Source organism: Ambystoma mexicanum, chromosome 5q, assembly GCF_040938575.1.
Source record: "Ambystoma mexicanum isolate Mex_15411 chromosome 5q, UKY_AmexF1_1, whole genome shotgun sequence".
In the NCBI taxonomy this organism is placed as follows: domain Eukaryota; kingdom Metazoa; phylum Chordata; class Amphibia; order Caudata; family Ambystomatidae; genus Ambystoma; species Ambystoma mexicanum.
Genome location: NC_090933.1, coordinates 1,276,629,158 through 1,276,654,763, shown reverse-complemented (window position 1 = coordinate 1,276,654,763; position 25,606 = coordinate 1,276,629,158). Strand labels below are relative to the sequence as shown.

The following is a 25,606-nucleotide window of genomic DNA, read 5'->3' as shown; positions in this document are numbered from 1 at the left end:
TACTTAGTTGTAGCTGTACGGGCGGTGGGGGATGGTAAGGATTGGCTGGGGTTGTTGCCTCCGTCTCCCTGGGTCTCGCAGGTGGACCCCTGTGTCCAGCGTCAGCCCTATTGGTGCTCAGAGTACTTCTGTCGGTTCTAGGGCCTTGTAAATGTCCTTTCCTGTTGAGTCATTTGTCTTACTGATTCGGTTTTAGTCTCTGGTGTTGAAGACCCAGGTTTTTAGTAATTTTCTGTGTCAACCAGATAGAGAGAACTTACCTCTTGCGGTGAAATGTCGTGAAACTTTCCCAACTAATAAGCTTGTGACCCAACATATGATTCTTTTTCGTGCAAACTCGTCATGTGCTGTGTTCCCCAAGGTTCCTGTGTGTCTCCCACCCTATACAATGTTTTCACTAAGCCGTTGTTCGATGACCTCGACTATCTGGGTGTCACTTACACTAATTATGAAGATGACACCCAGATATTCATAACCGTCACTGGTAACTATGACACTGATGCCGAAGTACTAAATGACATCTACAGCATCATCCACGCCTGGATGGCCGAATAGGGTCTTTGCCTAAATGACGAGAAGACTAAGCTTCTCCTAGGCTCCAAGCTCAAACTAAACAGACTAGACCAACAATTCGACTCCTTTTAATATTGACGGAAATGCCATCAAGTTTTCTAAGGATGTGTAAACTCTTGGCATCTACATCGACTCATGCCTAAACCTAGCAAGGTTAATGCGTTGGTCGCCTCAACAGCATATACCTGCAAGTTAATTACGACCTGCAGAGCGCTTCTCTCCTCATCCAACTGCATTTCAATAGCTAGAGCTCTATTACTCTCCAAACTATACTACTGTAATACACTTTACCTTGAAACTAGCCAACAGAGCTTGAAAAAGATGCAAGTTCTTCAAAGCAACGCTATTATGGCAGCTCTGAATATCCCTCGATCACAGCATAAATCTGATGTAAGACGTAACCTGAATTGGCTTTCGGTCAAGCAAAGGATTGCCTTTAAAACCCTCTAACCCACAAATGCCTCGCTAATTTAGCACCAAGTTACTTGACTAAGAAATTCCCCCAAAATACTTCAGATAGCCGGATGAGGTCAGCGCTGGCTCATTGCCTCAAAATCCCTAGCTTCATGCTGCAAAAGGCAGGAGGTAGTAGCATCCCTGTCCTAGCAGTTAAATTATGGAACACTCAACCTCTTCCATTAAGATCTGAACATGCCTACCACCCGTTCAGGAGAAATGTTAAAATGTGGCTCCTCGCACAAGAATCCTAGATAATCTCTGCTTTATGACACCTACCTCGGTAGTCCCAGACTTGTAGATATGCTAGAAACCTCACTGTAATTGGTAATCTCGCTTGCAAATACTGTAAATTATATCCTTTTCAAATGTATATTTCTGTAATTTGTGTATCCTTATTCTTGTCATTGTAACCTTTGTAACATGTCTATGTAAGAAATTAGCCCAAATGTCTGAGGGCTTGATGCGCTATACAAATAAACAAAATACAAATACAAAACTACTTCTGAGAACTTTTGCAAAGACTTTACCGTTTACTACAAGAACTGCTCTTTCCTATCGAAGGCACTGGTCCATTGACTTTGGCCTTGGCCTATTGAACTGAATTGAGTCCTCTAGTGAACTGAAACAATTTACACTGCCTAAGAAAGTATATTTGATCTATTTCTGCTAACTTGTGCCTTTTACTCCCGTTGAAAGTAACTGAAATGCCATTTGGCTCCTATTTCAGGGGAGCCTAGTTTACTCAAACATATTGGTTCAGTACTGAAGTGTGTTTGTGTATATTAAGTTGCCTCCTTCTAGTGAGTGTTTTACCAAGAAACCTTGAGTAGAAGTGTCTACTTGAACCACTGTGATTGAAAGACTTCTGTGTAACATCTGGTACTCCTCACATTCACTCCGGGGATATGCCTGGCTGCTAAGCTCGCTACCAACAACTGTGTGGTACAGACTTCTACCAAAGATTGGTTTGGCATACACCTGTAGTCCTAATTGTATGTGGCGGTCCCAGAGGGTACTGCGTGCAATTCTGCCGTACAGCCTCCCAACCAACTTCAAATGCCTTCAAATAAACAGGAAAAATAAAAAAAGGGGCTGCCTTGCGTTATCATTCAAAGGACACCTAAAATTAAAAATAACGAACCTCTCCAACTGCGAAACCATGGTTATACACCTATCGGCGAACCCAAAAACTAACATCACATTCATCCTGGTTTACAGACCACTGCCATACGATGCAACATTTGTCGATAACTTCATAGAAGCCATCACCAACATAGCCATCAAGCACAAACATCTAATAATCCTGGGGGACTTCAACATCTGGTTTGAAGCAAGTCACGCCAACTCCCAAAAGTCACTGATTGGACAAGTTACAACCATAAAACTACGACTGGTCAAAGGGGCAAAACACTCGGCAGGACACACCCTCGACGCAATCTTCGCCAAGGAAAAACGTATTACCACGCCACCACCAATACCAATACAAGTACTGTGGAGTGACGATCTCCTCATCCCATTCGTCATCAGACTACCAACTCTACTCTGCATCCAAGCCCCCAAACTCACAACCACCACAAAAAGAAACTGGAAAACCGTCAAAGCAAGCAACCTGTTTGAACAACTGGAGACCACCAAACCCTCAATTACAGAAATAGAGTTGGTTGACCTAGACGGGAAAGCCGAGCTACTACACAAATGAATCGATGATGCAAGTGAAAAAGATCGCCCTGGAAAAACCTTTCACCCCATCCAAAAAAAAAGGGCAATGGCAAAATGGTTCACACTACTAAGCACCAAGAATACAACCTGGACAAAAAAATACTGTTCCAGAAACAAATCCGAGCATACAAGAAGAAAATCCAAAAGGCAAAGAGAAGGCATTATGATGACGACAGTCTCGCCAATGCCACCAACACACAAAAAGAAATGTTCATCATCATTAAAGAAATGAGAAACCCACTAGGCTGCGACAACACCCCAACCCCTCAGTGAAACTTTGCAACGACCTGGCAGACCACTTCAAGAACAAAATCGGTGACATCTGACAAATCATACAAAACAGACCAACCATAACATTCAACCAACATGACCCAACACTGAGCCACAACACAAACTCCAACACAGCAAGAAAGCATGGTCACCCATGAATCCCTGCCCACCGGACTTCTACAAATCAATCCTCGCACAAGGAACGCCATCAGCATAGGCTTACCAACTTGCGAAGTGGCGACCTGCTTTAATGGGGTGTTAAGGAGAATTCTCAGAAATGTGCTAATTCCCTCCACCTTAGCGACCCCCAGCAACTTTGCTGGATTTTGAGGACTTGATTTTTTTTTAACCTGGAAGTAGTGAGAGCCTTGTTCACAACCAAAAGAAAGTGTACAAAATCACATTAAAATACACGAGTGGGGAGTCTGACAAACTCCATAGGCATCATCTTTTACATTGTCACACAGCACCTTCAGTGCAGTGACCAAGGGAAGTCTTTCTGATTTCCCAAGGTTTAAATACCTTCTCTGGGATAAACTATGGTTTCCCAGAGCAGTAAAGTGAAATTGACTTTACTTACATATGTAACTTTATAGACACAGCATACACTATCATACAATATGGTGCTGGAAGGGTTACCTAGTATCCCCATTGTTTAGCTTCTCATGTAACATTTTTAGGTTACCCTTTCCTCGATGAGTGGCTGGTGGGAGTGGTTTAAGTTTAACTACCGTGGTGTGCATTTACCGCGGGCAGCTGCAGTAAAACACCCAACGTAGCCATTTTTGTCAAAATGGCCCGGTTTTCGCCATTTCTTTGTGGAAAGGTCCTTCTTGAGAGTTCCTCTGCGCGCCAAACCAGGTTTGGTCCCTTTGTTCGCTTTGCCTTTGGTGCGATTCACGAGTGAAGGCCGCCTCTGGCTCCAGGGTGTCTGGTGATCTTTCTTATCAAAGATATACGAAAGATGGTTACATTTAATGTCACTAAATTAGTAGAAAATCTCAGGAGAGCTATTAGGAAATAGGCAAGGTTGGATTTAGGAATCTGGGCAAAGATTAATATGGTAAAAATTTCACTTTTACCAAATGTTTTATATATAATGCAATCATTAGCCCTCAATTTCTCAAAGAAATTAAGGAAATTGATTGGGTTTTCCAAGACTTTTCTCTGAGGGGGAGAAAAAGGCTCAGAAGATTCCAAAGTTTATCTTGTTGCGAGATACTAAATATGGGGGGTTTTGGATATCCGAACCCGGAGAATTCTGACAGCGGATTTGTCCTAAAGAAAGGGGCCCTATATGAGACAGCGGAGACAGTACAGGAACCAATTTGGTTGGTAATTAAGAGAAATGCTTTGCAGTTTCAATTGGGTACTATATTTTTGATGGAAAGGCTTCCTAAAGGGGCTGTTAAACTACCATCTATCAAAGTGACCAAAAACATAATGACATAGTGGTTAATTGTAATGGGAATTTGTTTTTAAATCACAAATAGTCTATTTGGCATAATCCTGCGCTGCAGCTTGGAAATAAGACTACTGTCGGAGCTTGATTTCAAAGGGAGTCTTGTCAGTAGGGGATTTAATGTGTGATGGACAAATGTCTTTTGAAGAACTTCAAGATTTGTTCCATTTAGATAGAAGGGAAAAAAATAGGTTTAGGGAATGAGTGCCTCTTGCCACTAATTTTCAATGTTATCTGCACCAATGGAGAGAGAACCGGCAGGATGGACCATATTTTGCTTATCGCCACATGGAGTCTCTCTACATACCTGAATGAAGCTCATGCCGGAGATTAATTCTGTGCTGGAATCATGCAGTAACTTGAAACGGAAGTGGGAAATAGACTTAGGTTGTACTATCACTGATGAGATTTGGAGGCACATGTGGCAGGTTAGACACAGTAGACTGGACCTCAAACTACGGCTTATTCATTGAACATTTTTAGGTCAATTATACTGGACACCTGAGCGTATGTGCAACGTAGGGTTGGTAGCTGATGATACATGATGGGGATGTAGGAAAGAAAAGGGGACGTTACTTATTATGCTATGGTATTGTCCCAGAGTTGTAGCCTTCTGGTGTGAGGTGCTGGACAGAGTAGATATATTATCTATCGAATTTCCATGAAGGCCATTACAGGTGCTAATGTTAGCAAATAATGGGCCTTGTTGAACGGCTCGAATGTATGAAGTTGGATAGATAGAATTCTTGTGATAGCAGCAAAACAGATCTTGAAAGTATGGAAAACCTGGAAGAAGCCGCAAGTTGGGAGTTGGATTAATGATTTATTGATGATTATCTGGTTTAGAATTAGTCGTGTTTCAAAGAAAGAGGAAGATTGGACTTTGTTGAAGCCCTTTAATGATTTGTATGGCAATGGAACATCAGATTGAGTGACTCGTTAGTCTAAATGTTCAGGTAATCGCAAGGATAGATAGTTTTTGTTGTTTGCTTTATTTATTTTTTTGTCTACATTTTTGGAAGTGTGGACAATCTTTTTTGTAGTTAGTTTGATGTTATAAGGGTTGGTAATTATTGCCCTGCTGAATATGTACTCGAGTAATTTTATGAACATTTTTGGGGCATGGTTGATATTAATAGTTGTGTGTTAGGATATACAGTTTTTCACTGGTACTATTTGAATTTATGCTGTAACATCTTGCATTTGCTCGTTTGAAAATGACAGATTTAAAAAAAAAAGGGAAAAAATAGCACATATTAAGGTCTAAAACGGCACTATTGTGCCTCAATATACTGAGTATAGTCTCTGAATCTCTTTGCTATGAGGTTTGTACCACAGCAGCTGATCCAAACAAATGAAGCAATGTGTAGACCGCGTTCAGACAGCTTTCTCTCCAGTCAACAGGCACTTCTGTGGCACTTACACAGTGTATTTTTATTGTTGCCAATTGCCCCCTTTCTAAAGATGGCTTATTTAAAACTGTTAAATTATTTTACTAGAAATCCTTGAGTGTTATTTGAATACTTGTATTTGCAAACCTCTAAGTTGCATCTCTACAGCTCACATTTACCCCTCTTGAGAAGTCTGGCTGCTCAGTCACTCTTCCAACTTGTGTAGTACAGACCTATACCAATAGTTAGGTTATCTATTGCCAAGCTGGTGTAATCTCCCACAGGGTTACTACATACAATCTTGCATAACACTTGGGCGACAGCCCAGCACCTATGCTCTAGTCACTCTGGCCTCGGCACCCCAAGACAGCTCTCAATATCAAGACCCATCGCAATTATATTATGACCAAGCAGGGTTTCTGGGGGATCTCTATAATCAGGATCAAGACCAGTACTACACTGATTACGACATTGTCACCCGACCATCGGGACCAGCTGGTTGCACACTCGCCAGTTGACAACCAACTGCAGTGTAACGAATTGTTACTGAATCCAGCGCAACATTTCAACATTGACACTCAGGAGTCACAAGTTGACAAGGACTTTGTGGAAAACATCCTGCGGGACAAGAAGGCAGCCACACAATTCATACCTCTCTTGCAATCAATACAGACTTATTCAACCATCCCTCATAACACCTAGTTTTACAAGGCCGGCCACCCAAGAATAGAAAAGTTGTTCAGGCCCGCACCCACTGACCGACCACCCGGGGCTAGGGGCTAGCTCAAACCGGATTTTCACGTAGTTACTACCACCAGAAAGAGGGCAGGCACTTCCCTGGCATCAGCAGAAGCCCTGCCAGACGAGGAGAGTAAAAAGATGTATACATTTGGGAGAAAGGTAGCTTTCTCTGCAGCGTACCAGGCAAGAATTGCTAACAATACAACCTTGTTAGCTAGTTACGGCTGCCACAAATGGAACGAGCTTGAACTACTGGCCGTCCCAGAATCACTGAAGGCACAACTGCTTAAAACTGTTTCAGAAGGCAAACGAGTCTCAAGCGGCATCCTAAACAACCTTGATATGACGAACAACGCAGGACACATCATAGCCAATGGGACCCTCATTAAGTAGCATGCCCGGCTTAGGCATTCGGGGTTTATACTAGAGACCAAAGCAACCCTGCTGAACAAGCCAGTAGAACACAGCGTCTTATTTGGTAAGGCCGTAGAGGACGCCCTAAAGAGTGCCAATAAGTACAACACTCTTAAGTTCCTCAGCCAGCTTACTAACCAACCTTATTCCCAACTGGGTTCCCCAAATTCGAAAAGATTTCTGGGACAGAGCGGTCAACATTTCTCTGGCTACTCTCAGGGAGGACAGTCCTTGTCTTGGAGCAAGTCTCAAGGCCAAGGCTCCTCATCCAGTTTCAAAGAGGGAATAAAAGAGGCAGAACGCTCACCTGGGAGAGGCACAGACAATCCCAAACAATGACAGGCTGTTTCAGGTCCCCTCCCATGCAAGTCTAGTAGGAGGCCGAATCTATCAATTCACCCTCGCATGGAGGGGATAACATCGGACAAATGGGTGTTTTCCACTGTGGCAGGCGGCTACTGCATAGAGTTGATTCAGAAACCACCTTACCGCCCACCAAGACAGAAGAAACACAGCAGAAGAAACAGCCATACTGCTGGAGGAAATAGTCGCTGCTCGAAAGACGCAATAAATCGGCCCGGCGAACCAGGTAAACAAGGATATCTATTCAACGTACTTGTGGCAAAGAAAGACCTTGCGTCCCGCAAACCGCATAAGTTTCGCATGACCACGCTTCAGGAGGTGATTCCACTCCTGAAACGAGAGGACTACATGGCGACATTGGATATGAAAGATGCATACTTTCATATTTGAATGCACCCTGCGCACAGAAAATACCTGTTACCAGATGGCAGGATTACAATACCAGTTCAAAGTACTCCCATTCGGCATCGCCTCAACACCCACAGTGTTGACCAAGGTGCTTGCAGAAGGGCAGCACATCTGTGCTGAAATTCCATCCCAGTATACCCTTATCTGGACGACTAGCTGATCACCAGGGAATCTCCTCAACTTTGCAGACTAAATATGCAAAAAACTATAGACCTTCTTTTCAATCTGGGTTTCTCCATCAATGAGAAGAAATAGAGTCTAATCCCCAGCCAAACAAAACAATTTCTGTGGGCTGTCCTGGACTTAAGAGGAGCTAGCATTCCCCTAAAGCGAGAGGGTACAAAATATGCTGCTGCGGGTACCTCAATACAAGGTCGGTCGCCAGATCACGGTATGCAAAACAATGCGCTTGCTAGGGATGATGGCCTCTTGCATTTATTTAGTTCCGAAAGCGGGCCTGCGCATGCATCAATGCAAGAATGGTTAGTGGATTAGTGGTGTCAGGCAAGCGAACAGTGGGATGATCTAGTGGTTTTTTTTTTTTTTTTTTTCTCGCTAACCCTGGTTCAGGCTCTGGTGGTCCAAGGACAGCCTGTTAAAAGGAAAACCTTTTTGCACTCAACCAGCACAAGCAATACAGACGCCTCACTCGCCGGTTGGGGGACGCACTACTTCCACCACACAGCCCATGGACCGTGGACACTCGCTAGTGCCCGTCCACATATCAACTTCCTGGAGCTCTTACCAGTCCTCAAAGCTCTTCAGGCTTTTCAGCAACTTCTCCAGGGTCGGACAGTACAGTTCCTCACAGACCGCACCACAGCCATGTTCTGTCTGAACAAGCAGGGAGCCACATACTCTGTCTGTCCAAACTATCACAGAAGATATGGACGTGGGCACTCAAGCAGGACATGTTTCTAACATCCAAACGTGTTCCAGGGAACTCAATTCTCTGGCAGACACCCTCTACCAGAAGAACACAAGTGTCAACTCGACAAATATCCTAGATGGAATATTCTCACTATGGAGTCACAACCCACTAGACTTGTTTGCCACGAAGCTAAACGCTCAATGCCCAGACTTCACGTCTGGGCTTCCCCAGCCAGAGTCCAAGGGGGAACGTTCTGTGGATGAACTGGTCAAGGAAATTTGCTTAAACTTTTCCCTCTGACACCACTCCTGAGCTGGATAGTACACAAGATGCACCAGGAACAAACACTAATCCTGGTTGCTCCTATGTGGTTGAGACTGCCTTTGTTTCCACATCTGATCAAACTGGCTATGTGCAACCCTATCAAGCTCCCGTGCCCGTACAACATGTTGGCACAACACAAGGGGGCATCCCTCCACCCACGATCAATGAACTTGGCAGCTGGGCTCCTGAAGTTCTAATGTTTGGCCACTTAAACCTTCCACAAAGGTCTATGGATATCTTCAGAGGTTCGAAAACCCAACACCAGGCACTGTTATTTTTACAAGTGGAAAAGATTTGTGATATTGTGCACATCACAATCTCTAAACCCATTAGAATGTTCTCCAGCTAACATTCTACACTACATGCTTAACTTGCTAGACTCCGGCCTAGTATTCAGTTCCTTAAAGGTGCATCTGGTGACCCTATCAGCTCACACCACTTCACAGAACAAGGTGTCCTGGTGGAAAGCCCCTGTCATTAAGGCATTCATGGGAAGGGTTAAGAGGCTATACCTTCCCTAACAACCCCCCCCCCCCCATTTCCAACCCTCCTCTGGGTTGGGATCTCAATGTTGTGCTCTCCAAGCTCATGGGCCACCCTTTGAGCCTATGCACAAGGCCGGCCTAAAGCATCTTACCTATAAAACTGCATTCCTGGTAGCTATCGCCTCCATAAGATGAGTCAGTAGCTACAGGCTTCATCGGTACAAGACCCATTTTTCATCATACTCTAGGGCAAGGCTGTCCTCCGAACACACACTAGGTTTTCACGTAAATTAATCTCAAAGTTCCATGTAAACTATGCCAATAGCCTATACCTGGGCATGCCCGAACGACTTCTAAAAAAAACTGCAACGCATACAAAATGCAGCAGCCAGACTCCTCCTCAAGCTACCCAGAAGGGAACACATCACACCCGCACTAAAAATACTACACTGGCTACCACTAAAACAGCAAATAAAGTTCATGTGCATCACGCACAGAGCAGTACACAAACAAGGCGCACAATTCCTAAGCGACAAACTACGCCTACATCAACCGACAAGAGCATTAAGGTCAAGCACCGACATACGCCTGGAACCAAAACCCTACAACAGAAAAAAAACTCTGAGGATCCTCTTTTTCTCACCAGGGTCCCAAAACCTAGAACGACCTACCTAAGAATATACGGAACACAACAAACCACCTAGCATTCATGAAACTCCTCAAATCATGGCTCTTTACAGCGGAACCACAACAGACGCACTAGAATGCACAGACATTATAACAGTGAAAATAACTCCGACCTCAGCCACTCTCAAACTGGACAAACACTCGAACCAAAGAACCAACCACCCGACAGAGTTTAAGACATCATGGAAAATAGCCACTAAAGGAGGCTCCAGAGACTGATCACATACTTGGACCCAGACGAAAGCCTCAAGTGACTCACCCACTCGTACGTACCGGACGGACCATACCCAGACCGGCAAACGCATTTAGATAAAATTGTGAATGTTGGCACGGCCTCGCTTGGATGAAATTGTGTGGGTTGGCCTGCGTCGCATCTGAATGGGACCTTGAATGTTAGCATGCCCGCACCTGGGTGAAGCTTGAGTGTTGGCATGCCCGCACCTAGACTGAACGTGAAGACTAGCACAGGCCACACTTAGAATTGTGGACAATTGGCCTGCGTCGCATTTAGATGGGATTGATTGAAGGACAGCATGCCCGCGCCTGGATGAAACTTGAATGCTAGCAGGTGCCACACTTAGAATTGTGAACACCAGCCTGAGTAGCATCCAGATTATGTATGAATGCTAGCATGCCCACACCTGGACAGATTTCTAGACGCCAGCCTGCGCCGCACCTAGAAGGGTCTGTGAATGTTGGCATGCCCACATGCGAAGGCCAACAAGTGCCACACTTAGACGAAACTGAGAATGTTAGCATGCTAAAAGTCTTATAACCCACTAACCAATATAAGCTCAAATTCTGCATACCTATCTCACTCAAAAAACTCACACAACCATCTCTCGCACAACAAGCCGCACGCACTTCACAACACTGCAACACATAAGCCGGAGCAACAGCACACGCGGACTGACACTGATCCAATACCCGCACCAAAGCTCAGCACCCGGTGTACACCGAGTTGAAGCTGCCAACAGAACACCACTCCTCTCACTATCCTACTCCCTCTTCACCCTACTAACCGATTTTCCCCCCCCCCCCCCTTTATCACTTACAGATCCGCCAGAGCGCCGGGGACCAATTCCGTTGGTGACGGTGCGCGGTACAAATGCCTTTAACATTTAAACCAATCCATAGAACTTGCCACCTTCTTTCAGAATCCATCAACCTCAGTAGAAAGCCTCCATACACTTGATGTACGGAGGGTGGTCTTGTACTATGTGAACAAAACCCCTAAGGAAAAAGGACCAACTCTTTGTTCCATAGTGCTTGGTATAGAAGGCGATCCCATATCAAATTGCGCCATCTCCAGATGGATAGTCAAATGCATAAAACTCTGCTATTCCCTATCCCAAAAAGTTCTACCTTTTCCACCAAGGGCGCACTCTACCAGAGGTACAGGGGCTACCTTAGCTTTCATTGCAAACGTCCCTCTATAGACGCCATATGCAAAGCTGCTACATGGACTTCCATCTATACGTTCACTCAACATTAATGCATTGACGCACATTCTGAAGCAGATTCACAGGGACAAGCGGTCCTAAAACATCACTTTGCCGCTGTACCTTCTAACATCCCACCTCCTTCTCCAGATACTGATCACTAATATGATAGGGCTTTTGTAACGAGCCTCTACACAAGTGTTTCAAGGCGCGACGAGGCAAGGAAGGGGAAACAGAGGGAGGACGGAGACATAGATTTTACTAGGCCAAGTGACATTGAGATTGCAAGTGCAGGGGAGGGGAACGGTGCCAGGGTTAAGGGGAGGGTACAGTAATGTACATTGGAGCAAAACCAACAAGAAGTGCGGGTGGCAGGTGCAAGGGTAAGTGCAGACAGCAGCTGTCCAAAAGTGCAGGTAGGGGGACTGTAGGGTTACAGATACAGACTCAAGTGCAAAGGTTGCCGGGAGGCAGAGCGGGTGTGCAACTGTGCCCGAAATCAGAGGGTAGCCAGGTGACCAGTGCAGTATCAGACAGGAAATCAGCAGGGGAGAGGAAGAGAGAAGACAAGCAAAGAGGAAGGTCTTGAGGTGCTTCGAGAACCAGGGATGGTTCTCCTCCAGTTTCAGGGAGGCTGTTCCAGATGGAGTCCCCAGCCGAAGGAAGAGATCTACCACTAACTCGTTGCTTGGCGAAGCGACTGACCCTGAGGGAGTTGGAGGAAGAGGAGCAAAAAGCTTGAGAAGGAAGGTTTTTACGAAGCGAGAGTTTGAGGTATTGAGGACCCAGGCCCCAGAAGGCCTTGTGGACAATGCACAGCATGTGATCTAAGCAGATCCACGAGCTCCAGAAGGGATGCACATTACTCACTAATCTTAATTCTGTTGCTTGTATCTGCTTGGATTCACATGTGCCCACCCTTCGTCCCCTACTGGAGTAGAAGGCGCATGGATGTTTTCTGGGTTTTCTGTTTCTGCTTTACAACATCTGTACTCGCGCTATACTTCATGCAACCTCATGTCAGAAACAATCTATCTGAGGGACCTCGACGCGTGAAGGACCATGGGTACAGTACACGTCACACTAGGGATAGTATTACTTACCACTCCCTGTCGACGGATGTCCGTTTTCGAGTTTCGAAAACAAATCTTGTAATAACTAGATGTCAGACTATGCAGAGCATGTGAAATCGAAGCAGATATAGCCACCAGAAATACTATTACGGTGAGTAATGTATCCCATCTATGTTTATTAGTGTTGTGATAACTCTACTTGCTATCGTGCTCTGAAACACTACGAGCGCGATAGAAATAAAATATCAATGTCATTTTTTTTCATAGTGTGTTTTGGCCAATGAATGCCTATTTTTATACATCCTTTCTAAGTTCAATCTGTAATTTCCCATTGTGTGACCTCATTGTGGACCCACTTACAAGATCACCACCTCCTGAAGTACTTTGCCTAGATCGCCTGTCACTGCTACACAAACTGGTTTAGCTACAGCTCCCCAGAGTTGTCCCAGTCACAATATAGGTTGGCCTTCTATACACATGTCCACCTCAGAGTATAGAAAATCACTCAACAGTGACTGATGCACAGCGACAGCAAGCGTCACAGATGTTTTGTTCGAAGAAAGCCTTTATCTTGAGACCTGCTGATTCCTGGGACGGTGAAGGCTTGCAGGACAAGCTGAAGACCCCTTGAAGTTCTGAGTCAAAACTCCCTGGGGCGCTTCTGAAGGCTCCAAACCGCAGGGCCCCAAGACGACATCGGTCCAGAAGATCGAAGCACCAATGAAGATCCGTAGCCCGACAGGGCTCCACCGGCACTGCAGCAAAAGTTGGTCACGGACCTTCTCGGGATCGGTCCATAGGTCTTACGAAATCTACACCGCCATGCGGGATACTTAGCTCCTCGTCCGATCCCTGCGAAATGGCTGCAGGAAAAACTTGTATGGAAAAATTCAGGTGAGCTCAGAAACTCAGCCCAACCAATTAACATCTGCCCCTCGCCTACACCCCAGCAAGTGGTCCCATCCGGGACTACTGTTGGTGAAACTCATGCATGCACGCCAGACACACACAGAAACCAGTTTGTGTATTGGGACCGGCCTGTTCCAACCCACTTCCTGGCTTCAAACTTCAGTCCCCTGCACTAGCCTGTGGAAAGCACTGCTTTCCCGGCAAATGCATGACCATAAAATGATTTTCCTGACGTGAGAAGGCAGGAAGAAGTCCAAAAGAGAAAATGGCTGAAGAACTAGTGAAATACCTAGTTGCACGGCCATGTTAGGACTCCAGCCACAGTTTGTAGCCAATCCCGAGAAAGCAAACAAAAAGTACAGTAAAAATAGTGAAGAAGTAACTGTTGCCACCAGCTTGTCTTTAGGCTCATTTTAAAGCATCCAAAAATCCTGAGTGTAGTGTAGGGTGATTAAAAAAAATATGCATTGGAAGATGCTGTGTACAATAATAAAATGTTACCCAAACAGATAAAGTCAAAGGACTAATGGGAACATAGTGTTCCAGTACTGACCGTCTGAAGGACTAGTCAGTTTCCCCATAACAAGTGGGTAAACGACCAATTCAGGACAAAGTGCAAAAACCAACACAAAATGTTTGGCGGTCCATAAAATAGGGAGGAAAAGTGTCCAAACAGTCCTTGCTCTCGCATATTACTAATTGTAAGGGCAGTTTTCCTAAAGTCCACCTGTGCTTAGATTTGTCTAATGGTCCCTGTTTTTACATTTTGGTGTTCCGTTGCAGTGTTTGGGAATTGCCCGATTGGTTGGGGTTCGATGGAGGTTGCTTCATCATGGAGAAGGTCTGTTAGATTGGTAACTGGCTTACTGTATTCTTCGGCTCCATCTTTCTTGTTTTGGTTCGGTTGCTGCCATTGCCCTTGTGTTCTTGTGATATATGGAGTGAGGGTGTTGGTATCATGGCATTTATTTTTATTTTTTTACTTCCTTTTATTTTTGGACTCAGAGGGTTCTTAGCTTGTATGGGCATGTCAGTGGCGTTAAAGGTTCATGGCCATGTGCTTGTAGCGAGGTATGGAGTAAGGTATAGTGATTTTTCTCTTGTGATGGTGGTTCTGTTGGTTGCGTTTGCTGGGGTGCGATCTGTGGTTGTGGCGATTTCTATTTCCAGCAGTTGAAGGTGTGGATACGTTGGGATTGGTCCTTGTTCTGATTCCCTCTGGCGGCGTCCAGTTCTTCGCGGGGCATTTTCTCTTTGGTAGTAGGATTGGAGTGGTTATTGAGTTCACCGGGGCAGTAGCCTACTTGCTTGGCCTTGCGTTTTGTTAGTGTTCGGTTTTATCCACTTACATTGCAGTCACTGGGGACCCTTTGGTGTATGTCCGTTTAGTAGGTTGCTTTCCGGTGCAACTCTATCTGGAATGAGCTGTCTAGGCCGGCTACTAAGCGTAAGAGGGGATTGCGCTGAAGGGAGGGGGGAGGGTTCCTGTATCACTTGGGCAGATCAGTTTATGGTTACTAGGTTTGGTTATCGCTAGGTGATCTTGGTGACGATAGAGGCCTAGGATTGGAGGATGGTACTCTGTGGTGATATTTACCTGTATTGAGATTCCTAGATGTGTGGGAAGGCTAAGTTTCGCTGAGTGGTTTACTGTGACAAGGTACCCTTTGGAATTTGGGATCTTTGATAGTGTGAGAGGGGTCTAGGTATCACAGGTCGCTCACAGTAAGTCAGATGAACATCTAGTACTGGCAGGGAGTCGAGCAGTGAGTAAAATATATTGGGGAGAGGTTTAAGTAACATGGATGGCAGACAGTAAATGAGGAGAACCTCCCCTGAAGTTTCCTAGGTGGAGGGAATAGATATCGCAGAATGGCAGGCACTGAATAAGGAAGCCTGGAACAGACTTTCCTGGATAGTGGTGGAAAGGCCTAGATATCACAAAATGACAGGCACTAGATTAGAAACACCTAGAGTTGACTTTCCTGGTTAGTGAGAGAAAGGCCTAGCTATCGCAAGATTTGGGATCTTTGATAGTGTGAGAGGTGTCGAAGTGTCTAGGTTTCACAGATCGCGGGCAGTAAATCCGAGGGATCAAAGGTTTCGCAGAAAGGCAGGCAGTAATAGTGGGAGAGAGGGCTAAGTAACACAAGTGGCAGACAGTAAATTAGAAACACCTAGAATTGAATTTCCTGTATAGTGGGAGAAAGGCCTGGGTATCACAAAATAGCGGGCACTAGATCAAATACACATAGTTGACATAGAGGCAGGCCATTAATAAAACACCTTAAAAAAAAAAAAACCTGCTTTGGCCACACACCAGGTACCTCAGTGTGAGCGTTTATGTTCACCTTATTTATTTTGCCATTTGTTAAGCGCACTTGGCCTGGGAGCATCTAGCCGCTGGTTACAGAAAGATTTCTTATGTTGCTTATGGTTGCATTACAGTTGCACAATGTTTACAGAGGAAATCATAAGGTGCATTGATACATCGGTCGTACAGATTCAAGGTAGGGTTCTACAGATGTGCAAGGGTGTTTAGCTGCGATCCCTGGGAAGCTGCTGTCTCATGCTTTTTGTCGCTTGAAGCAGGGGATGTTCAGACAGAAGGAATAAGCAGCTCTGGTGGGCCCGGAAGACGGGGATTTGGTGACTTGGTTAGACAGAAAGCTGATGGTGCTCTTGGCTGGGCATTTGTGTAAGGGGTAACATCCCCAGTGGATTTTGCATCTAGCTGCTGAGATCTGTTCTCTTTTTGGGATGTTGAAAGCTGCTCCCATTGCATTATTTTGAATAGTGTGGAGTTTTTTGTTTTGTTTTTGGTGTTGGAGCCTTCAAATAGGGAGTTGCAGTGGTCTATCCTTAGTATTAGTGCGCTGGTAGAGTGTGAGTCAGTTATCAGTGGACAGGAACGGTCTGCTGGCTGTGATCAGTTTGGGACTGTAGGCCGCCGCCAAGGCAATGGCATTCACCTGTTTAGTCCTGGTGAGTGAGGAGTTGTAACGCTCACCTGACTCCCACGGGGGCGCTGGCCTGGTTCGCGCTGCTGTGACCTCGTCTAAGGTGATGCGCAGGGTTCGGAAGACGGACTGGACTGGGCCCCAGATCTGGCCTGTCTGACTCGCAGAAGTATCCTTCTGTAGGTGAGAATAGGGGGTTAACTGTCTGCGGGGTGATGCAATCGGCCTCCAACTTACCCCTCTCACCCTCCTGTGCTTCCCCGTGGCGTCTCACCTTGGGGTCTGGAAGGACGAGCTCTCCATCCTGCTTCTGATGCAGGGGCGCGTTGGTATCCAGTTACGTCACTGGATTTTCGGATGGGTAAGAACCAAACTTGCTTGGCTTCCAGGTAAGTTTTTCTATAAGTGGTTCCCCTTGTGTCCATGGATTAATGTTCTAATGCCGGGGAACAGGCACCGACCCGAGGTGAGCGGTGAAATCCTTGTGGAAATCAGGTAAGTCTTTAATGAGTGTTTTGGTAATGTCTTTTCATTCACTCATTAACGCTGATGTCTTTTACCCCTTAGGGGCCGGGGTCCGAAAATGCCTGGATGCGGCGCAGACCCGAAATGAAAAGGGAATGACCCAACAGGTAAGTCTTGACATGGTGTTTTAGCTTCCCTTTTCCCTTCTTTCTCTCACCTTTGTTCTTGTCTTTTTCTCCCTAGGCGCGGGGGCGCGACTGCGAATCCGGATGGTCGCTGCTGAACATGGAGGCGCCCTGTAAAGGTGAGTAGAATGCGGCGCTGCAGCGATCGATGCAATGTGCTTTTAAAAATAAATATCTTCCTTTTCAGGATTGTCGGCGAAATGTCTCTGGGATGCAGATTTAGCAGGTGAGGCCTTTTCCTTCTTCTGTTCTCTTGTTCCCTTCCTTTGCAGGTGATTCAGGATGCTGGCAGGTGTGGCAGAAGTCAAGATGCAGGAGCAGACACAGTGAGTGTCCAGCTGCTAGATGCAGAACAACGCGAAGCACGTGTGGCTGATCGGGTGTGGTTTAAATAGCCTTGGAAGAAGTTCCTAGAATGTGTCCTTCCTCCAATCAGGTATGTATCCTTCCCCGACCACGCCCGGGTGGTAAATGAGTCCCACAGGTAAAGTAGTTCCTTTCAGGCCTCAAGGAGGCCGGGGTTCTGCAGCATGGTCTGCATCAGGTAAGTGCACCCAAACACTTTCATAATGAGACTGGCGCCTATGGCGCCAGGACTGACGTTTTCTATGAGCCTGGCGCCATAGGCGCCAGGACGCTGTCCAAAGGGCCCCTATAAGGGGTTGCTGGGACCTTCCCCAGGGACTTGATGTCCGCTTTCGGGGACGCAGGGCCTGAGCCGGCTCCCCGGGAGCGGGCATCGTGACAGGAGTCTACCTAGACTCCGTGTTTTAACCTCTTTGGAGGTAGAAATGGTATTGCTGTCAATGATGAAGGCTTTGTAGTCATTAGAAAGGTTGTTAATCAGATTGTGGTTGCCAATGAGGGGTATCAATTTATCGTCTTTCAAGCATAGCTCAATGTGAGTGATCCAAGCCTGTATGGTTAGGTAGATTTCGTTTAGGATGTTTGAGTCATGGGTGTGATTGCCCGAGATAGGCAAGAGAATCAACAGGGTGTACAAGCATCCCGTCGGGTAAGATTACACAAGCCCAACCGGTTTCAGTCCAGGATAGAGATGACTAACGAATACCATTAACAATTTCCTTCTCTGCATACACATCTCAAACTCCAAACCAAACACAACCACAAACCTCTAGCGCAGCAAACCGCACGAACTTCACTACACTGCAACAACAAAACAAAAAAACACATAGACTCGCACATCAGCACACGACGACTACCGGCCGCATACACCCCAGGCCCTGCCGACGGAACCACCGGGCTGAGGCTGCCAACAGCACATCACTGCAATCTTGCACTTTTCCAGCCTCCACCCACTAACCTACCATCCCACCCTCTTTCAGAGCCGCCAGGGGACCACTCCGGTGGTGATAGTGCGCGGTACAAATGACTTTTAACATTAACATCTGCATAGGTGTAGATGATTCCCAGTTTGTCTAATAGGTAAAACAAGGGCTTGGTAAAGAGATTGTAGAGGGTGGGGGAAACACAGGACCCTTTGGGGACTCCGCAAGTGACTGGGGTAGGAGGCGCAGCAGCTGTGGAAGAGAATACCCTCTAGGTGTGATGAGATAAAGGATTCAACCCATTTTATGGCCTGGTCAGAGAAGTGGGCATCTGAGTCTAGGTGTCTGCGAAGTGTTTAGTGGTTGACCAGATCAAGGGCTGCCGATAGATCTAGTAATAGAAGTGCAGCCATATTGCCTTTTGTTATGTCATTTGGATTTTTGGGTCCAGGAGGGCGATTTCTGTGCTATGGCCTGGGCGGAAGTCAGATTGTGAGAGGCCTAGGAGATTGTGTGTTTCCAGGAATGTTTGTATTTGGCTAAAGGCTATTCTGTCTAAGGTCAGATTTTAAGGAGGAAGGGTACGGTAGTGATTGGACGGTAGTTAGTGGGGATGTTCGGGTCTAAGGTGGGTTTATTGAGGAGGGGGAGGACCCAGGCCTCTGAGGTTTTCGGGAACTTCGCATGAGGCAAATTAATTGTTGAGTAGAGTCGTGATAAAAAGGGCCAATTCTTCTGCTGAGTCTTTTATGAGAGATACTGGACAGATGTCGCCTTGACATTTGGATGGTTTTAGGCTGCGGATGGTTTTGATGGTTACAGGGGTGAATTCGAACTTTGGAGCAGGTGTGCCAGTGGTGGGTTTGGCAACATTGTTATGTTTATGGAGAGGCGCTAGCATGGATTGCTTTGTTAATTTTGTCTTGGTGTGTGACTACTATGCCAAGGAGAGCTTCTTGAATATTGCTGCACCATTGTAAGTCTTTAGTACAGTGGTCTGCAGGGGATTCTAGCTGCCATAAAATCAAGAGTTCTCTGGTCTCGGATTCGACATCCAGAATTCATTGTATGAATTTCCTTATACTTTGGGGGCAGGGTGGCGGGATGGCTGTTTTAGAAGCTGAGGTTATGTTATTTTGCATTTATATAGCGCCTTATATACCATTGGTATGGTCTGAAGGCGCTGGTAGGTTGAACGCCCTTGGGAACCGAAGTTCAGGTCAGTAGAGGGAGTCCAAAAGTGCGTGTGCGCACCAGGTATGTGTGCAGCTGGTGCGGAAATCGAGTGGTAGCTGCTTCTTAGCTGTAGGTGTGGTGGTTGAGCGGTCAGGAGTATGTGTTCGCTCTGGTCGGTTTTACCCAGAACGAGTGTGGCTGCGTTAGGCCTGAGGAGAACGCCTGGCTGGGGGGTGTGAAACCAGCAATGATTACTTAGTGATGTGGAGTAAGCGGGAGAATGTAGATATGAGAACAGTTATACCGAATGGTGTCATAGTATCTCTGTGTTCTAGATGAGTGGTGGTGTAAGGGGGAGAGTAAGCATGGGGTGTGGTATGATGTATGTTTTCAAGTGTTTCCTTCATTCCAAAGCATATTAAGTATCGTCCGTTGCATATATTCGTCCGTTCCTCATACTCGTCCGCTCCACACATTCGTCCAGTCATTATCATCGTCTAGTTCACACCCTTGTCCAGTCCGCACACTTGTCTGGTCCGCACGCTTTCTTTGCTGCGATTGGTGTGAGAGAGGGTAGGCGGGTCAGAGGGGGGGGGGGAAGGTGGCAGGGGTATGATGGCAAGGCTGGGGGTGTCGAATTGTTGCTTGTTTCCGTGCAAGGGGTTCTTTTCCAGGTGTTTTCTGCTGTTCTCTTTTCAAGGTTTAAGGCTTTGAGGTGGGGAGTGTACCAAGAATTTAGGTGTGCTGTGGGTTTAGGTTTGCTGGTGCCCAGTGTTATTGATTGCACCCAGGATGGTGGTGTTTTACAGTGAGACCATGTACTTCGGATTGAGTTGGGTGGGGACAGTGGTCTATGGTAAGTGGGAGTAGGTTGTCGGGGGTAAGGTTCAGAGGATTCCGTTAGGGAGTGGGCTGGGCAAGTGGGGGGCTTGTCTCTTGTGTGATATCATTAATGGTGAAAAGTATGAGATTGTGGTCTGACCAAGGGCAAGGTGTATTGGCTGTGATGGTCATGGTGCATTTGCAGTCTGCCAGCCAATCTAGAGTGCGACCTTTGTAGTGAGTCCGGTTGGTAATTTCGTTGGTGGAAGCCTTGAGTCTCTAGCGTGCTTGTGATTGCAAGTGCCTGTGCATCTGTGTGGCCATGGTTGAAGTCACCCATGATGATGATTTTCGATGAGGGTTTGGTTTTGTTCAAAAGGGGTTGAGATGTCGTCGAACGAGAGCAAAGGTCCTGGTGGCCAATAGATGATGTGCAGGTTGAGTGTGTCGTTGGGTGAAAGCGAGATTTTGAGTGACAGAAGTGCTCTAGAGTGGATTTCACTGTTAGTTATGGTTCTACAGGGGAGTTTGTTTTTGCCGATAAAGGCAATCTCTCCTCATTTAGAGGATTCCCTGTCTTTCCTAAGAATAGTGTATCCATCTGCGAGAGCCATGGATAGGGCGGGGCCAGCTGCGGGGTGCAGCCACATTTCTGTAATTGCTAGGAAATCAAGATTGTTGGTGGTGTCCGCAATGTCGAGGGCATGGGCTATAAGTGATCTTGCATTAATGAGGGCACCTTTCTGCTGGGTTCTAGGGTGTGTCGTGGGGATTGAGTTTGCCAGTTTTGGTCTTCAGAGGTGGTTAAGGGCTAGGATCCAGCATGTTGGAAGGCTGGTTGCCTGTCTTATTTTTGGGAGTGGAGGTGTTGGTGTTAGATATAGCTGGGGTCTTGGGAGGGTTGGTGAACATCAGGAGCGAGATTGGGTTTTATACTGGGTGGAAAGCTCTGGTTCTGTAGCGGGGTGATGGGTATTTAGGTTGATGCATTGATTCCTACTCGTGGTAGAGGGGGTGGGTGTCGGAGTGTTGCGTATGGTCGGTGAGAGTCAGGAGGCTAGGCGTAAGTTTCTATTCTCAGTTGAGCAGGGTTTTTTAGGGTGTAACGGTTGTTGTGTTAAAAGCTGCAGGGGTGTTGGGGGGGGGGGCATGATTTCAGGTGGGAGGTGGTGCTGGTTGCTAGGTGTTTGTTCCTTTAAGTGAGCAGGGGATTTTGGATGTGGGGTGGAGATGGGGGTAGACCTCATGTAAGGAGTGTTACGGGCACTGGGCAGGTATGTGGTAGTGGCGACGTCCCAAGCATTAGGCAAGGTCGTGGTCATGGTGGCCTGTGAGAGAGGCTATAGGTGTGGGGCCAGGGATTAGGCAATGCTATGCTAGATGACAAAGGTTTGCCGAATGTTCTGGGCAGGGTTGAATCATAAGGGTCTGTGATGTTGGGTATACGCTGCTGACCACTTGATGGAAAATGGTAACAATGCTGGTAGGTGTAGGGGGCTCTCTGTAATCTGGAAATAACTAAAGTGTTAAAAGCAAAGCGCTAGGTACAAGGTGCGTTGATGGAGGGCAAGTCCCATGCAAAACATATTGTTGGGCAGGTTAGCAATTTCGTCGGCTTGAGCCAAGTTTCCGGCAGTTGGACGTCCGCATGGTCATATTGTGGTTGAGGCACGTTGGCAATTGAGGCAGTATGGACAGGTGCCCCAGTAAGTTACAAGTCACAGGATAAACATTAGTATTGGGCCCGTTGACCATTTTGGCCACAGGTACCTGGAGTGTCTGCGAAAAGGAAGTACCCGACTAACCCCTGTGAATTATATAGAAGGGTGCTATAGTATGTTTAGGAAGACGGCTTACCTGCTCGGTTTGGCATTGGCCTAGCAGAGAGCAAATATTTGAACAGCAACAGATGGCTAGCTAGATTGCCAGCTAGGTGTGGCACGGGCCTAACAAAAAAGCAGATTGCCAGCTAGGTGTGACACGGGGTGCTGCATAGAGCAGGTATTTTATCAAGCAACAACTTGCCGGCTAAATGTAGTCGGTATAGCTTGCAACGGTGGAGCGTTGTTGACTGCACGTCCCCTGGTGCAGCGCAGCAACATGTGTTGAGGGGTGAATATTGGTGCTGCGGGTGGTGTCTGCGTGGTATGGGGTAGTACCACGATGTCGCGTGGGCAGAGAAATTGTCAAGACTCCAAGGTTGTTCATATAGAATACAGTCAGGTGGTCATACAATGCTAATGACCGGAGGGTCAGGCGGGCACATGATCCTTGTCGATGGAGGCTGCGCTGCCGTTTAAGTCAGGAGGAAGTAATAGCGGATGAAGTTTAGTATAATAGGAGGAACAGTGAGATTACTGAGACCGCTGTGAGGCTCCAAGTTTGTCACTGGTGAGGTGAGCGGAGGTGCAGTTGGGCCTGCTAGGCGTTATATCACGTAGAAAACCCATGAGGTATGTGGCGACGGTGGTACGGTACCAAAGGGCTGGTGGGGGTGTAGTGCTCCTGGGCTCCTACACGCTCCGGACAGGCTCAGACAGGGGCCTTGAGCGGGGGCCGGCGTTTGCCTGCCAGCTCCCTGATTGGACAGCATAGAGCGAAAGGCTGGCCAATCCATGCCAGAGCAGGCTGCAGGGTGGTAACACTCCTGTGCGATCCCTTTGCCGTGCCCATTTTGGATGGTGTTTCGTTCTAATCCAGTAAAGCACTAAATATCTGCTCCGGTAGCTGCTCTTAGCGATCACTCTGCTTGTGGAAGTGAAGCTCAGCTCTGCAATTTCAATTAAAGTGCGGCCGAATCGAGCAGGCAGACCTTTGCATTTACAACAGCCCAGGAGGGCTTTCTTTGATCTCAGAGTGCTGCGGACACAATGGCCTCAGCCATGTGTTCCACTGTGGCGGCCGGGGAGCTGTTTCCTAGGCTGCCTGGCTTTTTGTGGATTCCCAATTATGTTCTAGGGCTGTGAGTTCAGTTGGCTTTTCCCAGGGTGGTTGTAGTAGTTACTACCCGTCGTTCTGCCATCCTTGTCTGTTGACGCTGGTTGACAGCATCTGTTTCTTGTTTTGCACATCAGGATACTCTTGCAAGCTACTGCTACTGGTTGTGGGTGGAATTATGCCTTGGCAATCACCTAGATGAATAAGGAACAGGTTAGCTGTTGCTTTTGGGAAATAGGCAGAGTTTGCCACTGGGCCCAGGGACCTAGGTGGGAGCGCTGCTGGTCCTATTCATTGGGCGTACAGTTCAGAAGAGACTACGTAGTGGTGCTCAGTGGGTTGGTTATGTGATTGTGGGGGTAGTTGTCAGTTTAGGGTGGGTGGCTGCTTCACCTGCTGACAACCGGCAGACAGTCTGGAGCTGCCAATGTAGGAGCTGCCCTTTGTCTTGGGACCCTTATCCGGGGAGGGGTGGGGGGCTGCCTGCAGTGTTGATTAATATGTAGGAAAGGTCCAAATCAGGATGCAGGGCGGGCTCGGAGGCGGGGATGTGACCGGAGGAGGACGGACGTGGGCAGGGATCTGGGGACAACTGTGCAGGCCGTGCTACATGTGCTTTTTACAATAAAAAAAAGAAAAATGCAAACCCTTTTTCCATGCGCTACCCTGTTCTAGAGGAAATGTTAGCGCTAGGGTGTATTTCTGTAGTTGGTGCTTCTGAGGTTAAACCTAGCTTATGAGTTCAACTTAATCTTTTTAAGAGATTTCCACTTAGCAGAGTGAAGGACTTCAAGAAGCTTGGCCTATTCGGAGATCAAAGCCTGCTGCCTTTTTGCTTGATCATATGACTTTAAAGCAGGTGATAATGGAAGCATGTATTGATATTGTTGCCAAACTCCCAATCAAGAAAACTGATAGCTTTATGAAAGAGGTTGAGCACTTTAGAGGTCATCTATTTACACTTGTAAGATGTGAACTTTCTTGCCTAGAACAAAGAGGAAGGGGTGGCGCTGCTATGTATTCATTCAATGTAGCCTAGTTACTAGGCCTATTGCATACGTTTCTGCCAAGCCTGTAAAAGTGCAAGTGTTTCACATGCAAATCTCTTCTTTATTTTTCTCTAGGTGGGCAGACCCAGTAACATAGGACAGGCACAGCCAATAATTGACCAGCTAGCAGAGGAGGCACGGTCTTTCAACAGGATCTATGTTGCATCGGTGCACCAGGATCTGTCCGACGATGACATCAAGAGTGTATTTGAGGCTTTCGGAAAGATTAAATCTTGCATGTTGGCGAGGGATCCTACAACAGGGAAACACAAAGGATACGGTTTTATTGGTGAGAGCCTCTAGGCACTTGCAGATGGATGTTTGAAACTTGGGAGTGAAATACATATTTTGCTCTTTGGTGTGGGGGATGCTTTGCTTATCGGTTGGCCTATTGGTGGGTGATTGATTTGTTGTGGGATTGCTGTGGATTCTTCCCAATGATACTCTGATTCTGTGAGAGAAGACATGATGGTTCCATGATTCTGTAGTTGCTGCATAGTTAAATTCTGGGGCTTGGTAAGCTGGCAGTACTCTTGAGAAGTTTTGCAGATTGCCAGCTCATTTGAATTTTTGTATTACATTGCATCGACTAGGCCAGCTGTTTTGGGTGGTACAGCAGGGGTGAGTGGAGCATTGCGTGTTTGGATAGGGCCCAGAATTCTGATATGTTGCACTGACTATGTTGTGTTGTTGGGGCTGCATTAAATCATCTTTACTTTCAGTTTTGTGGACTGTTCCCATACATGAGCCTCACTTGTAGACTAAATACACAAGCAGTCTTCATTTGTACACACGGGATAGACCAGGAACGGATAGATATAAACAGCGAATCTTGCAGTTGTGTCAGTTGTTCTTTATGCTGCTTAGGACATCTGGTGCGAAAGCATTCCCGATCTTTAAAGCCATCCAAGGGTCTAGTTGGGCAGGGACCATGAAGTGTATTGTGGAATCAAATGATCATGGAATGGCTAAGCGAGGTTTCAATTCCAAGCCCCAGTTCTGTTCGGCTTGGATTGCTGAGGAAGTAGCATATACCCCCTGCCCTCTCTTCACACCCCTGATTTTTGGGTTGGAACACAAGTAGATACAAATTCACTCATTGGTAACCTCTGATGGTAGGCATAACAGCAAC

The 25,606-nt window shown here is 46.6% G+C and overlaps 1 protein-coding gene across 4 annotated transcripts in view; it reads left to right on the top strand.

Annotated features, from left to right (window-relative positions):
• The window catches only part of PUF60 (poly(U) binding splicing factor 60), a 243,117-nt gene that overhangs the window by 120,906 nt on the left and 96,605 nt on the right, over positions 1 to 25,606 (top strand). For all 4 annotated transcript variants that reach the window (XM_069621851.1, XM_069621850.1, XM_069621849.1 and 1 more), the window contains exon 7: positions 24,550 to 24,763. In XM_069621851.1, the coding sequence (XP_069477952.1) occupies positions 24,550 to 24,763 (214 nt within the window). The remainder of the gene's footprint in view (positions 1 to 24,549; positions 24,764 to 25,606) is intronic.